The following is a 16,595-nucleotide window of genomic DNA, read 5'->3' as shown; positions in this document are numbered from 1 at the left end:
GTTCCAAGTTGGCAAGCCGCGAGGTAACTTCGGCACTTTCGGCTGCTGTAGTATCGCGCGGCAGAGAAAGAAAAGGCTTCCCTCTTCAATCGTGAGGACTTGCCCAGCTCGAAGGAGCCAGACCGAAGTCAGCGATTCCTATCGACACCGACTACCGACTTATTACGTCCCATCACTGAAACCACCCTTCAAATGATCCCCGAGAAATTGCTACTTCCGTCTTTCTCCAGGGACCTGACATTTGTTTCGATCATCGATACGGCCCATCAACTGAATTACGTGGAGTTTCGGGTATCATTCTGATTATCAGTCATTTTGAAATGGCGCAGCGATAAGAGAAGTACTGTTTAACTAAGCAAAAGTAGCGTCTAATATATATGTTTCATACCATACGTAACTTTTAGTTAATAAAATAAGAGCTAAGTAGGGTTCTTTGCTACTGTTAACACATGCAAGCTTTACTGGAACACTGCTTCCGGTATTATTGATGAGAAATTATATGTGTTCTAAATGAAATTATTCATTGATGTTATTCGAGTAATTATGAGCTTATATAGTGTATTATATAGCGTTGGTTGTTAACTGTGAGAATAGAAGTCTCATACTACAATCGGCCAATCGACAGTCGAAAATATCGCGCAGATCTTTGTGCCTTCCACTTTTTGGCTTCAACTTCTGTCGAACAAAAGTAGAAACTTTTGCTCGATCAGACGATACTTTTTTCGCTCTTTCTTTGATCTGTAGATGTAGATAACAGACTTGCATCTCGGTCAGCAACGAAAAATACGAGTATCCTATTTTCAGGAATATGTCACGTAAGGTTGCCCTATTGCATCATAAATCAATCAGACCTACATTTCTTCCATTAACCATCTTGCTATGTACGAACAATATATATTCGTACCACAGCTAGTCAGCAGCATAGCCACGTCGAAAAGGGACGATACAAGTGTCAAGAAGAGTAACTATTGTTTTTGTATAACAGAGAATGAATGTCCGATTTAACCACCCTGTTATACCTTAAAGGCTAACACGGTTGAAATTTTCTACCATGACATTTCTATTTTTTATCTGATATCAAACAATAATAAGACACTTAATTTCATTTGACTTTATTCATCTTTAAAGTAACAACAAAAATTTACCATGATGAAACGATTTGCTTTGACGATAGTTGTTAGAAGTTATTATATATATATTATTTATTTGTTAAAATGATATCTTTCGTATTTATTTTATACAGATAGAAGAATACTTCATATCTTAATTCCTCAGAAAATAGCAGGATCGTAAAGCTACGATATTATATGATACTGAAATTTCCGTTTGCCTCGTGTGCTTCGCTCAAGCTCATCGCACGTGATTAGGGCAATTAATCTAGGATTACACGAGTGGGATGCAATTAAAAACCAGTATCGATAACGCCGCTACGGATATCGATGTTGACGTGTTTGCCAGGATGAAACGCGTTGTGATTTTCTATGGAGTTATTCTCCTTTCGAAAAACGAGGGAGAAAATCACGAGAGAGAAATAGAGATGATGATCCTCGCGAAGAAAATCACGAGAGAAATATAGATGATGATCCTCGTGCAAACCAGCGAGAAAGGGTATCCTCTACGTTTATCGGGCGTTCTACTTTTCCGTATAATATTCCTTTTTTCTTTCACGTTTTTCGCGACGATCCGTTTCGAAGAAGAGCCAAGCGGTCTGAACTTACGTAAACACGGCACGGAAGACAACGCGCAAACACGTTTCCAGCAGCTTCCGCGGGGAACGTTTCCACGTGCCGCGACCAAACAATTCATCGCAATCCCTTTCGTGACATGGAAACTTCGATAGAATTCTCGACAAGTCTATGAAAGCGCGGAAAGTTTCCTCCTCCATGCGATATCCACAGATCCTAAATTCTAACGGCAACGAAACTTCGACAACGGTAAACTGAGAATAAAGAGCCGGAATCGGATGCTGGAAATTGTTTGGGCAAAATGAGGGAAAGCGGCGTAGCTGAGCCAGGCAAATCGGGGATATTATAATTTTAATCGGCTAGTTTCTATGACCACGAACCTGCCGCGATCGATATTAATTTCGTGGCGTTGCAACGTAATTAAAATTTACCTTTTAATCAATTACCATCGACTGTTCATGTTATCATCGACACAAAAGCACAACGCTGAAATTGCTACTTCGACGGATGAACGAAAACTCCCACGAACAACATCCAACCACCCCTTAGGCTACACCCTTAGACTATTCAACTATGTATTTACAAACTCTTCAACTCCGAGGGAGTACACCGTAAGAAAAAACCACTTGCACGTGAATCGCCGACATATATCCCATAAATATTCATCAGATGCGTAATCTGCATTTACATACCAAAGATAGAGCAAGAGCTCGATGTAAGTCCGGAACTGGTTCGCCGCGATCGCAAACAAGATCTCCAAGTTGAAGAGGCTTCTCGTGGACGTTGCCACGTTGGAGGAGCATTAACGTTCTAACGTACTTTCTCGTTGTAGGATTATGATGAATCTTCGATCGATGAAGGGAAGCAGGCGGAACGCAAGTTCGTTAAACAACGCAAATTGTAGGAAACGACTGTACCGCATTGCGAGACCGCATTATCAAGCCGACCTGCTAACGCCCATAATTCACAGGCTTCTGTAACCCCTTTCTCTCACTTCCTCCTTGTCCATATCTTCTATTTGCCTCTCTCTATTTCCCTGCGTAAGTACAAGATATCCCAGCGTGTAACGACGTTCGAGTGAGACACGAGAGAACATCCTATTCCATCAACAAGCTTTAGCTTCTACGTTTCGTTACAACTTGCTTTCGAAACAATTACGCCGATCAAAGACGAGCATCGATCGTCGAAACGGTTTTGTCGCGGTTCCGTGCCAATTCCGATTTCAGATTCGCGTTTATCTCCGATGTTACCTCCGTAATCCGTCGGAGATTATGCGTCAGAGTTGTCGGAAGACTACGAAGAGCGAACAAGGGCTCGGATATTGTTGCGCGCCATGAACAATATGCTGATACAGTTATGAAGTAATTTGACTTCAAGTATAAAGTTTTGTAGGGAATATAATATAAATACAGTGGAATAAGTTGTCGAGAAAATAAGAGGTTAGATGTGTTGTCTTTTACTTACGAGGATAGAGAAGAATCATCAAAAAGAAGAGAATGTTAAAGGAAGGATCTATCGAAGATTTCATTTTCTATAAAAAATTTGTTTGTACATTTGTAGAGGATGTTCGACGTATATTTCTTTCATTTCAAATTATGAATGACATCTAAGAATTATGCATTGGTATATGTTTTCAAATATTCCTGTTGTATTTTGTATTACTTATATATTTTCCACTAGTTTTTGATAAGTCTTTGATAAGAATTTGGAAGATTCAAACCAGGTTATCTCCTCATCTTATCCATTTTCTTTTTCTTTAATCGAAGATTCAATTTAAATATTAGAAACAAAGTTTGAAATGAATACGATTCTATATAACTTGTAAATGTAATGAATACAAGATTTGATGTAATACCAAGCAGATTTACTTCAAAGTCTCCATTGGTCAAATATTTGTCAACTTCCCTGTTGGATACTACATGTTCGTTAGATCTGAGGTTTCTTTTTGTAACGCTTCACTGATCGTAAACATTCCTGTACATTCAATGGACAGTCTTTACAAGTATGGACTGGTACAGGACAATTACGGAGCGTTATCGTTCTACCTTTGGCGCATCATCGTCCAACGATATTATTGATTTCCCTCACCACACGGGTATCGCTCACTTCCGCATAATCCTTGTCGAGATTACGAGCCAAAATCGATAGGAGAACACGCCGGGCGTTGATAAAAAATTGTTTGTCGACGCGGAACTCCTCGTACCCTCGAATATCTCGGTGAATTCTAGACAGCTTGTCTCTTGTGCTCGAAGGCATTGCCGTCCAGCGCACCGCATATATTCGCGAGCATCCTCGACGGCCAGGATCGAAATCGTTCGATGCAACGAGCCAACAGTCTCGTTCAGAAACGAAAAGAAGTTGCGTCAGCTTGAATTAAAATGGGAGACATCGAAACATCGTGTTTCATTCGTTATTATGCCTTGCTACTGGCGAGACTCGCCAAGCGACCGGTAAAAAAAAAAAAAAAAAAGAAAAAAAAAGAAAGCGAATTGGGCCAAATAAATATCGGACAGCGTGGCAAAATTTCGACTCTCAAACGGCGAGAAGTTGAATCGCGGCCCAATTCCTGTCCTATCCGACATGATCGAATAGAACGTCACATCAAAAGTGATTTGTTTCGGGATTACGTGAACGTTTGCGATACAGATACGACTCCACAGTTGATTAGTTGCGCCGACGCATTGAGCGAACGGCGAGAAATTGTTTTAGATTTAGTTAGTCGAGGGAAAAGTTTCGAAGAAACGAGCGAAAGGGTACTCTGTGATCTGTTATTTTACGACCTGGGATTTCCTAACGCTTTGGTATATCTACTTTTAACACGGTCACTAACAACCAATACGATGTGGATTCGAGTCGATAGGTATTTTTAAGTTATACGTGTCGTGCCGATTTTACTCTGGAAGTTTCTTTTTCTTTTTTTAAACAGCGCGTGAGCAGGTATATTATTTATCATGAGGACATTTGATATATAATAATTTAGTTTTTATCTGCTTGATTAATGTGATCCTGAGTAATCGATACGAGTAATTCTTCGGGGAGAATTATTATACCACTGTATATATTCAATATAAATTATTATGAAATACTCCTCGTATATATATACTGCTGTTAATTCTTCTCTCTCTATATTATACAAAATGAACTAAAATTTCTTAGAGGTTTCCAATACATGTAACGGATAGGTGTCGAAATGCTTCTGACCGATACTGTACTTATGTTAAATTTTATAAAACAAAGAACGATTATACGAATATTTGTTAGCATACAGCATTGAATCCATCGCGAACGTAATGCAGCGTATGCAAAATCACATGAAGGAAAGCATCGAGTTTCACTGGAAACTTCAAAGCTTTAAACGAAGTGAAATTTCCGAAAGTGTGCCTTTAGCTTTCGTTCGTTCCCAAAAAAATAAAAATACGAAAATTTATTTAAGACGCCAATTTAAGTTTGCTTACTGAACACGTTCGTATAAACATCCATGGCAGAGTACGCAAAGTACAAATGACAAAGCCTGAAAGAGACTCGATAATGGATTCATTTGTTTTGTGCGGGTTGGTCACCGAGCTCACAATCAGTTGAATTTTATCGAACGAAATTCTTCGCCTTCGCTTTCCGGAACGGGACAAATTTTCGCGGCAAAGAAGAGATCGTCGACAAGTAGCTCGATAAAAAGGCGGAAAGTCGTTTGAAGTCTGACAAAGAAAGCGTCGCGGGAAAGGAACTTCCGGCTGGCTTGCCGTAGCGGTAAATCGCGCTCTTCTTTCACAAACGAATTTCTCACAGAGATACCGCAGACGACAAGAAGTCGAGCTGACTGTGAGTTAATTGTTCGTAATCTACCTTTGGATTTGAAGGACCGTTAGATCGGAGACAGATGATTTAAAGAGATCGCTAAAGTTGCTCAGTGATACATTTGACGATATCATATAAAAAATATATCTGTGATTAGATGATACGATAAATGGAAAGTTTTAAGACATTTAAGATTGAAAAGTTTCGATATTTGATTTATTTAAAAATTTGAAAAATCAAATATTCTTAACGTTGGAATATTTAAATACTGGAAAATTGTGACATTTAGAAACTAGGGAAATCTAATTATTTAACGTTCTGCATATTAAAATATTTGAAATTTTTTAAAGTTGGGAATTTAGAAATTTAAATACCTCACGCGCCTTTCAACATCTAATCGTATTGAAAGCGTTTGCTTGATGCCATAAAAGCTTCCATACAACCCTCGTGGAAAGTTAGTTCTGGGAAACGAAAATCGCGTTAGCGCAGTAAAAAGGCTGGTGAATTGTTCACGTGCCCGCCTACTATTTCGAGAATTCAAAAAAGACTGCGAACGTACGTAAACTCAGTGAATATTTGCTCTCTGAACGTGCGATAGTCAAGTTTTTTAAAGTGCGAGTACTCGTGCCGCGACGAATACACGAACAAGACAAACGAAGCTGAGAGAACTCTCGCGGATGCTGCGATTTCCTTTAACTTTTTTTTTTTTTAACCAATCGAAGTTTGCTAATATTTATCATCCACTGCAAACGAGCTTTGGAAAAATATCTAGAAAAATGGCGAATATGTTCCGGACAAACTTCGAAAACTCAATTCGCGTGTCCTTGCGCTGCTAATTTGCCTGGATGGAGCTATCACGATGGCCACTGGCTTGGCAAACTCGATTTCCTCCGTTAATTACCGTGTATCGACGACGAATACGACGGACAAGTTGTCCCACATAACTACTTTCGTTTTTGCTTAAAGCCATTAACGATCCTATCAATTATGCTGCCTAAATTTTATAAACACACATTGTTCAGACTGTAGACCATGTACCACTTACGTAACATCGCTATAAATAATTTCAGGTACATCCCAATTTTCATTCCGTAAATGGTGAATTGAAAATTAGCGTTGTAGGTCACGATTTTAAGAATTTAGATTTAATCGTTCGATCAATCAGTGCCATCGGTGTCAAGTGTCATCTGTTTAGTTTGATAATTAATTAAAAACCGTATTCTTCGACCATTGTCTTAGTCAATTTTGATATTTATATTATTCGATTTGTAAATATACATGTATTTATATTAATATAGTAATTAAATGTTCTATCGAGTTTTATATATCCTTATTCACTGACTGATTCCATATGCCAGATATAAAGTTCGGGTTGTTTAGTTTATCTGAGATATTTTCGGCGATTTTAGACCAGGAAGTTATGAAAACACCAACGTGTGACTGTTAATTCATTATTCTCACCTGAAATTGTTGCAAATAACCTTCACAATTTTACGCCTTATATTTTGTACAAAATACGAAATATTAGCTGATTAATTATTTCTATAACAATTTGAATCAGTTATCGGGTTCTGTAGAAAACCAATAGGCGACTTAATACTTGTGAACGAGTATGTATAAGCAATCAAAAATCCAACATAGACGCTTTTCTACTATTCGCATATTGATCTATTCTCCATAAAAATAAATGCTCTATTTGTAGCATGTGCTATGGCACGCTAGCAAGGAAACATCAACGACAAAGAGAAACAATACCTTCGTCGCCAGAAGTTGAGGAGTTGTCCTCTGGTTCGGGCGACGATCCTGGAGATCCAGGGGATTGTCTACCGAGTCTCGAGTCTGGTCGGCCATACTCGTATCCTCCGCTTGATCCCCTGTTGTCTTCCCACTGTCGTCCCTTTTCTGGGGACACCGATCGTCCGTCCCTCGTGTCTGCCGTAACCGAACTTCGCTTCCCGTCCTTCGCTTCGGGGCAGCCCAATCTTTTCCCGGAATCGCCGGACACCGTTGAACGCTTCCTGGGGATTCCGTGACGGGAATACGTTTACGTGCTTTCATTCGCCAGACGGCCAATTCGATCGTTAACGAACTTTCGATCTCGACGGGAACTTAAATTAGCCGCGCGGAAATCGCGAACCCCCGGGCCTCGTAGGAACGATCGAATTTCCTGTACGATTCCCCACGTGGCTCGATCTCGACGATATTCTTTCATTGGCTTGAAAAACGTTGAATTTTTATGGGAAGATTTCAATAAGCGCAAAGTATTATCGCCCGCATTGAGGAACTGCGTCATTGCGGATGGAATAGGGAATAAGTAGATTTGGACTGTGTCTGGTTCGGCACTACTTTATATCCACTTTAAGCACTGTGATATTCTACTTAGATGTATACGCACGGTCTGTTTGAGAAGCAATGAAATTTATATCTCTTTGATTATTGATTAGTATTCGTTCTGAAATCGTTTAACAAGATGACACGAATATATTAATTAACGTATTTTATATACCATATACAATTTTTAGAGTACCATATAAAATTAAAGATTAAAGCGACGATTGGTTAACCGTTAACGACGAATAAAACGAACAATTTTTACAAATATGATCAATGTTCGATGTAATATATTCGCAATTCCCTTACTTCTCAAACAAATTGTGTATACTTTTGCATATTTTCTTGATTCACAGACAATTGACATTTAAGCTTACGTGCTTTATAAACATTTGACATTTGACTTCATCCTTTTTTAGATTATCATGTCATTCAATCTGTACAAACAGACAAGAATATGAAACGAGCCGAGATCAAAAGCAACGCGACGTGCGATCGTATACGAGAGAGGCAAGCATTTCGCGACGGTTGTAAACGTACTCCCTGGAGTCGCCTGAAGCGGTGGGCGATCTCCTTCCTGTGAAGTCACGGAACTCCGTAGTGCACGTTGCTGACGACGACGGCTGCTGCGGTGATCTTCTTCCGCTGGTCCCTGGATCTCTGGCTTCGTGGCAGGCGTCACGGACATTTGCCAGGTCAACGTTGGCAGTAGTCTTTGCTTCTTTGGCGGGAGATGGCGGCGGAGACGTTGGTGGTGATGGTGATGAACTTCCTGCACGACCAGAACTGTAGCACACGGCTGCCTTCCGCAAAGTCTCCCTGCACAGCTCGGAGAACATACTGCCTCCCCCATGGCCGTGGCCCTTACGGACCACCCTTCTTCTTCTTTAACTTCCTCCTCTGTTCCCTCGTTCACCAAGTTCGAACGCACTCGAACTCGCACGTTCAACTCGGTGCTTGGTGTATTCGTCGGATAAATTTCACCAATTCTGGCCACGTGCTTCCAACGTCGACATCCTCGTCGTCTACTTCTAGGGAACCCGTAGCCCGCGGTTCCACCGTCGCAAGAATCGCTCGATACTACATCGTTACCCAACCCCCGTCTACAGCTATTGTTTCAACGTTTAAATTAAACGAAATAAACGCAGAGGAAGGAAATATGTATGCGTGGTCGACTACGGAGATCTTATGCTCGAGCGACCAGTTACCATCCTGACAGGCTTATCTTGAAATTTAAAATTCCCACGGCAGATGCACGCTATCCAACCCCTATATTTCATATGTATGTAGTAAGAGAAATACAGCTCGAATTTCACCGTGTACTTTGGTAAAATCAAGAAACATTATCTCGAAGGAGCAGCCAGCTTGAAATAATTAAACGCTGCGGTTACAACGGCCGAGGAGTAGGGCTCGTCCTCGCGTAGGGTGGAACGGCGGAGCGCCATCGCGAACAACGTGCACGAAGATAGTTCTGGATAAAAACTTTACACGTAGACTGATTTGCACGCTGACGAGCGCGGCCTACAAATCCCTCGTAGCCGACGTGTACCGCCGCGGCGGCCACACGTAACTTCGATGTAAACGCGTTTATGAGAATATAAGGGTCGGGAATGAGCTAGAGGGAGAAGCTGATCGAGAAGTTTGGGTCGTTTCCATAAAGCACGGGACGAGCGTGCGCTATCGGCGTAAGGAGCGGCTAGCAACGTTAAGGGTGGAAACGTCCAGGAAATGGCGTTAGTTAGCGACGAAGACCAGGAAACATTCCGTGAGGCGTATGCCGTAATAAAAATGTCTGGCCAAATGCCAACCGTTGGAAAATTTACTGGCGACTTTCGACCACGACAGCACCGAGAACGGCATATCGTGAAAGCTGAAACAGAACACGCGGCCCGCCATCCTGCACGAAAGTGCATCGACTCGTTTGCATTACGTCCAGCGTTCGCTATAACCTTCCGCTATTAATTCAACGCCATCGTGAAAATATTGGTCAATGGTGATTCGATTGCCTTTCTTTAGACGTCAAGACTTCGTAACTGTACAACTGCTACTGTAATGTTTGCGGTATTTGGTGTTCGCTACTGGTGATAGTGGTTGTGTCAACGCAAACAAAGCTGATTGAAGCGCCGGTATTCGAAAGAACGCTCGAACGTCCAATACAAATATTATGAAAAGGGGAAAGCGTTTGATGATGGAAAAACGGTATTGGTTTTGCTAGAAAAAGCGCTCTTGCTGTTTAAATTCTATTTTCTGATAAAATCATATATTATAAGCCTAGAAGAGTTTTGATAATCCGATAACGATCCTCGTGCTATCGTCGTTTTTTCTAACGTCAAAAATATTTCTAATTTAAAAAACAACTTTCTTAATACGTTACGATCTTCTTTATTTGCTAAACTAAGGTCGAGACTGACATGTAAAAATTCAAAGATCTCAGGACAGCTAATAAAACTTGGTAATGATACAGTTTCCTACTTCCGGGAAAAGTCATACAGATCCTCTAGAAGAACTCTAACTCACTAACGAGCCTCGTAAAATTAATATTTCATTCTAACTTTAATAGAATCTTATTACTGACACGGTTTACTGTCATCGTGCGAGTTCTTCACGCTTCGCTAACTGCGCTAATTATCCGGCTGAAAGAAATCGTACGACGATAAAGAAAAAAAAAACACGATAATTCCGGAAGAATATCGACGAAGAACAACAGCAGGGAAAATGATTTTTCCCGAGCAAGAACGCGATCGATTCGAAAGAATTACGAAGAATTATTTACCGATGGGAATATGGAAGGTACGATAAAATCGTGGACGTGCAGCTGGGACGCGTTACGACAATCGGAGCGTTATCCGTTGCCCGATAAACGTCCGCGTGCCGAATACAGCCACGATGATGGCCGTTGTTTCTGTCGCGGTACCATTTGCCCGGAAATTCTCGAGACAATCGTCGGTTTAACCCCACCTTCCATCGAACAATGTACGCGTCTCTGATCGTTGTTTTCGACTGCTTTGTATACCCTTCGTCCTCTGTACTCTATAGCAAGCTCTCTATAGTCGAAGTCTGTATAGAAAGGTCGGTTCAATGACGGTCGCTCAAGGGTATTTCGAAAACTCTTTGGCGCGGAAAACCACTCGATAAAAACGCGCGAGATTCCACGCAACCCACCCCCGCGATTGTGTGCTTTTCGTCCACGCGTCGAATCCAGCTGGATTAATTATGATCCGAGCAGAGAACGCGATTGCAGCATGCGAATGCTGGAATAACGCGTCGCGCTTGACTGGAAAAATTTCACGATCGCGTATTCCGTTAAATGTGATTGGTATACTCGCTCGTGCGTCAAACCATCGGATTGTGGCGTTTCAATGCGAACGCGTTAACGAGGGCGTATAACGAAAGAATTATCGTAAAATCGTTTGAATCTGGCACATTCGTCCACGAGAGTACTTGGACCAGTGACCTTCACGATTTACCGGACATTCTCCTAATTTTCGTGGATTATAGCGTGTCTGTGACATCGATGGCGCCGTCACCGTTGCCAACTGCGACGACTGCTACACGAAGATATAGTCGGAGGAAGAGAATCCAACCGCAAACGTCGAATGTTCTCAGGCTGTGTCAGATTAATGAGAAAATTGTCTTTGACGTTTCTACGGGAGTTCATCGGTTGAAGTGGACAATTTCGACACGTGGCCAGGCGGCAGAAGCGCCCAGGATAAATTGAAACGTCGACAGGAATATACGGATACAAAGTGTTGAGAGGATTAGACGGGGGATGGATCGATACGAGTTAAACGTAGAAAGAAGTTGAAAAGCAACCGACCGATCGTTTGCTCGGTCGAGGATAGCTAATTCACGTGTTCGGCTAAAAACAGACTCATCGACGGCGAGCCTTGCCAGCTGGCGAACGAATCATCGAGCTTCCGTCAGGCCTTAGAAATGGAGCACAATGGTACCGTTCTTTTGACGCGTGACGCGTGTAACCGGTATTCCCATTTTCCAGACATTTCATCGGTTATCTTGTAAGCTCCATTGTTTTTTCTCGCCCACGGATCGTTCCGCTACATTGAATAAAAAAAAAAAAAAAAAAACTAACGTTCCGTCGAGCGACTAGTTTAAAGATATTAAATTTGAAAAGGATGCACGAGATTCCAAACGGGAGCAAGCTTCGCGGTTAAGCCAATTTAAAGACACGTGGGTGGGATAAGTTGCACAAGTTGCGAAAAAAGCGAAACGCTGGTGTAGTCGTGGATTCCGCCGTAGCTAGATCCCGCAAGACCAAGAACCAATTTAGCGCTCCCTATTATTTAGCGAGCACCGTGAGAATCACCTAGCTGCTTAATACCGGTGCTTATGTACGCCAAGGATAAATCATTCTGTCCCGGGATACGCGGATGTATAATTCGCCAGAGTATTAATCACGTTAATTGCGCGCCTCTGGAAATAAACGCCTTTAACCTGTTAATTGAGAAGAACGACAAAGATGATACTGGACCAAGTATCTCGATAATCATTAGGTGTGCGGATGATTCGTCACGGTACGATAAACACGACGGGAAAGTTGGAATATCGCGAGCATCATATTGTGACCACGTGATCCAAGAATCGTGTGATTCGTTTTTAATGCAAATTTACAACATGTTTCGTAGTCTGAATATCAAAAGAAGTACATTGAGCGAGTGCTTTTATCGAATGAACTTCTAATTACCTTAAACGATGAAAGGACCTTCCTTGAAGGAACGAGATTAAAAGAAAAGGCTGCAATAAATAGACCGTCACGTTAGTAACGAGATACTCTCCGGACTCTCAAAGGCTAGCGCAATCATCGAGATACAGGCCCGTATCGCCGCCGACCATCCACCCACGTGATCGAAAACTCATCTCAGAGGAATTATTACGTCCCGCACAATCTCGAACGGATTCATCGTCCCGTCCCTGCGATCGAAACATCAAAGGAGACCTGACGTCCAGACAGCAGGCTCACAGAGGAAAAGTATCGAGTCACTTCGCGCACAGGATCTTACGCCTGCACGATCTTCGTATTGTAATTCCTGGTACAATAGAAACAATGCCGTGCATCAAAGAACGAGCGAAACACGCAGGAATGAACACCAGGAAGAAAATTCGCGTGCAAAAAAACTGGCAACCTGTCAGGATTTGGTTATTTGCTCGACGTTCACTCGAAGGCCGACCACACGACACACAACCGGAACAACGCGGACGAAGGAACGCGTGCCCTCGAGAAGGATCTGCAGAGGAATAGAAAAAGGAGAAGGAAGCGCACCTCGTCGACGACACGGCAGGACAGAGCGTGCGTCCTCCTCGTGGCAACGCGGCAGCACGTCATCCCGATCAGCAGGCGGACAAACTCAAGCGTAGAGAGGGTTGAATACGCACAAGCCGGATCACCTGTACACCGCACGGTCTTCAGGCGAGAACTGAGCCCGCGAGGGAGGGAGTACGAGAGCGACAAAGAGAGAGGACAGAGGTAGAGGATGTAGAAACGAGAAAGGGATAGTTGGAGGATGGAGGAAGAGAGAGGGCGCGCGTCGCGTCGTGTCGCGTCGCGTCGAAGCAACCCCTATCTGAAAATTCGCGGTGGTGGAAGACTTGGAGGGGGATGCATGGAGTCCAACAGCGAAGCCCAACGCGCGCTGATCGGTTAGTACGCGTGCAACGGTCCGAGGGAGGGAACCGGAGGGATACGGAGGAGGCCGACATACGGTAGAAGGGAGGCTCTCTACCGTCGACGAACGCTACCCTCTGCCCTTTCTCTTCGACTACGCTACGCCTCCTACCCTTTGCTCGTAGTGGCGCTGCTGTTGCATCGATCAGCCGTGCGCTGCCACCTCCGACACTCCCGAAATGGTCAACCCTCCACCTCCGGCTACTCCTTCTCTCTTCTTCGCTCGATCCTTCTTTCGTCTCTCTTTTGCCCATCGACTGCGTGTTGTGCAACCTGTGCCCGCCACCACCTCCGGAGTCATGCCGGCTAATTTTTTCGTTCATCTTCGTCTACGTTACCTGTCTATCTTTATCGTCCTCCTTTTCTTAACAGTTTTCTCTTCGTCTCTTTTCTTATCATCGCCATAGCACGGATTTATTACAATTTCACATCTATTAGCCCGATAAGATCGCACATTTCCCCTTCAAACATATCACGTCGCGGTTATATGACTCCGCAGCCGAGTGTTATCGTATCGCGGTAATTCTAACACAACTGACCTTGACTATTAAAGCACACACGTAGGACAGCTCCGTTTTGTTTCAGTTCGTCGCACTAAACCGGAATTACTTTGTCGAAGGATCGTCGATCGATCTCCGCTCTTCGACGAACCTTCTTCAACCTCTGACAGACATCCCCTAACTTCAACACCTGCTTTTTAAAAGCAACTCTCCAAGAGGGTGAAGTACAGGGTGACCTTGAAACTGGTGGAGAAAGAGAGGAATTTGGAAGGGTCGCGCGAACCTCATCCCGAAAAGGAGAGAAACAGTCTTTACGCAGCTATACTCTCTTCGTACGGCCATCCTCCTCCAGCGAAGTTCTCGAGGATCGATAACCTTGAAGACGACGTAGAATCCTCTCGACTCCCTTGACAGATTACGGGCAGATGCGAGGCGGATTCGATGCCGGATGGAGGTATTATCTTTTTCCTTTTCTTGTGGATCTCGCTTATTCTCTGGTCGCTGTAAGCGTCAAGGATAGCACAACAAAGAGACGAGTATAGAAGACGATTTGCTCTTTCGGTTTAACACAAGCAACAAATTCCTTTTTTTATCTTTTCTTCCTTCTTTTCGTAGTCCTCTTGGGTTTTTATCACTTTTTATGTTCGTGCTGTAGTTACACGCGCGAGATTCTCTCGTTGCGCAGGTAAAAAGGATTGCTCGTGGGAATGATGAAACGGTAGTGGGCTATTCCAATAACAACGCGGTCAGATATGATGCATTTCGACAGAGGCAAATTTTCACTTCGCTCGCTCGCCGCCGCCGCCGCCGCCGCCGCGTTTCGATAACAAGCCTGCTTTTTCCAACGGGTCTCGGCCGAACCATTCCAAATATCGCAACTTTTTTCGTCGTATCTAACCGGTCTACGTACTTCCTGATACTTCAATATTGATAAACTACTCTTATATAAAACGTTATGTACTGTCATTCATAGATATCAAGGTACTTTCTGGTTCCATATATAAAACACGACTATTGATTTAGATTATTCAGGAAACGATTAATCGACCACGATTTCGTATTCATACAAGATAACGATGCAATAATTTGTAACAAAATCACATGTATGAGATACAAGAGCAACATGATGTATAAAGAATCAAAATATTCGCAACTATTCTAACTCAAGCATATAACAAATGTTAAATATGGTCCTACTGAAATTTGAGGCTTATTAATATAACGGATAATTGATTATTTAAATACTTTTGCAATATCTATGGAATATATACGTGTATACTAAATATCTTGTAATTTCTTTATATTTCAATATATATTCGTACGAATTCGTTCCAAAATCTATCGAGATACCCATGGCAATCGTACGTCATAACAGCGCTAACAAAATTTCAAGACGTTTCGTGTACCACCGATAGCGTTCATAGAAGATGTCCTCACGTGTTCGAATATTTTCGTGAGCCTGCGTTTTATACAAACAGTAAACTGGAATCAATCGATGGACAAATAAAATTCATATTCGAGAACCTCGACGAAGAAAAATCAAATTTTCTCTTGGACGAGAGACACCTTTGGAATTTTTCTTTCCTGGACGGTAAAAATTCAAATGTGGCGTTTAACGAGGACCGGCATGTGCATGTTATAGAGATAACTCGTAGCAAATGCAGAACGAGAACGAATTCTTCGTGGTTTTGCAACCAACCGGTTGCGAAATCGCGTCTGAACGGGGACAAACGTTCGTCGATCCCTCGGCACGTCTCTTCCACTCATCCACATTGCTCTCGTGAGTGACATGACTGGAATCCGCGTACGGGTCTGCCGAAATTCCAGACGTATCTAGCTGGATAGACTCCCGACGTCGTCCATTTCGAGAAACCAGAGTAATAGGAGTCCAATGTGAGACGACGCCATGTACTCTACTCGAGAAATATCCAGCGAAACCATTCACCAATTTCTTTCCTTGGATAGAATTCAAAAAATTCCATGGCACGTGTTATCCATACGCATTCCATCGCGTGATTTTAATCAAACGAACATTCGCAAGAGATTATATCTAAGTAATTCCGTTCCCTTTCGTTTAAATATTTGTTCGCAAACGTGCCGCCTTTTACCTAGAAAATTTGCTTTCCGTCGGCACGTGATAGGAACTTTCAATGATGTACTTTGAACTTTATTTTCTAAATGTATCCACGTGCACACGAGAAAATATTTAACTTAGCATGTCGATAGATAGCGAAACAAACAATTCATTTGTTGAAAGATGCATAGAGAGATTTGGCGAGGATATGCGTATAATGTGTACCCGTGTGAAATCTCAAATAAAAGTAAGTCTTGAATAAAAGACTAATTAAAAGTATAATGGAAAAGCCAGAGAATTTTATGCGAATCATTAAAAAATAGAATAAGTTTAATGGGAGATTCTTGTACGAATCATAGCGACGTACAACAAATAGGTACAGTTGGCGTATATCATTGCAATTGTAAATATAATTACAATTGCTTTTAGTTACTTCTGCTTAAAATCATAGAACATCTATTGTTATCAATAATAGCATCTGATGCATATTATGAACTTTAAAATGCATGCATTTTTTAATTTTCATTTTATAT

General features: G+C 42.2%; 1 protein-coding gene across 28 annotated transcripts in view; it reads right to left on the bottom strand.

Annotated features, from left to right (window-relative positions):
* LOC126918944 (MAP7 domain-containing protein 1-like) overlaps positions 1-16,595 on the bottom strand; it is a 197,569-nt gene that overhangs the window by 53,713 nt on the left and 127,261 nt on the right. For 5 of the 28 annotated variants that reach the window (XM_050727532.1, XM_050727539.1, XM_050727540.1 and 2 more), the window contains exons 1-3: positions 13,087-13,248; positions 8,349-8,917; positions 7,233-7,495 (exon numbers count right to left, since the gene is read on the bottom strand). The exons of 19 other annotated variants lie outside the window; for them this stretch is intronic. In XM_050727532.1, the coding sequence (XP_050583489.1) occupies positions 7,233-7,495; positions 8,349-8,647 (562 nt within the window). In that variant the 5' untranslated portion in view covers positions 8,648-8,917; positions 13,087-13,248. Of the gene's footprint in view, positions 1-7,232; positions 7,496-8,348; positions 8,918-13,086; positions 13,250-16,595 lie in introns of those variants that run through there. 4 more of the 28 variants (XM_050727527.1, XM_050727529.1, XM_050727528.1 and 1 more) reach the window with 1 other exon arrangement.

Source organism: Bombus affinis, chromosome 7, assembly GCF_024516045.1.
Source record: "Bombus affinis isolate iyBomAffi1 chromosome 7, iyBomAffi1.2, whole genome shotgun sequence".
Classification (NCBI taxonomy): domain Eukaryota; kingdom Metazoa; phylum Arthropoda; class Insecta; order Hymenoptera; family Apidae; genus Bombus; species Bombus affinis.
This window is presented reverse-complemented; position numbering and strand designations above follow the sequence as displayed.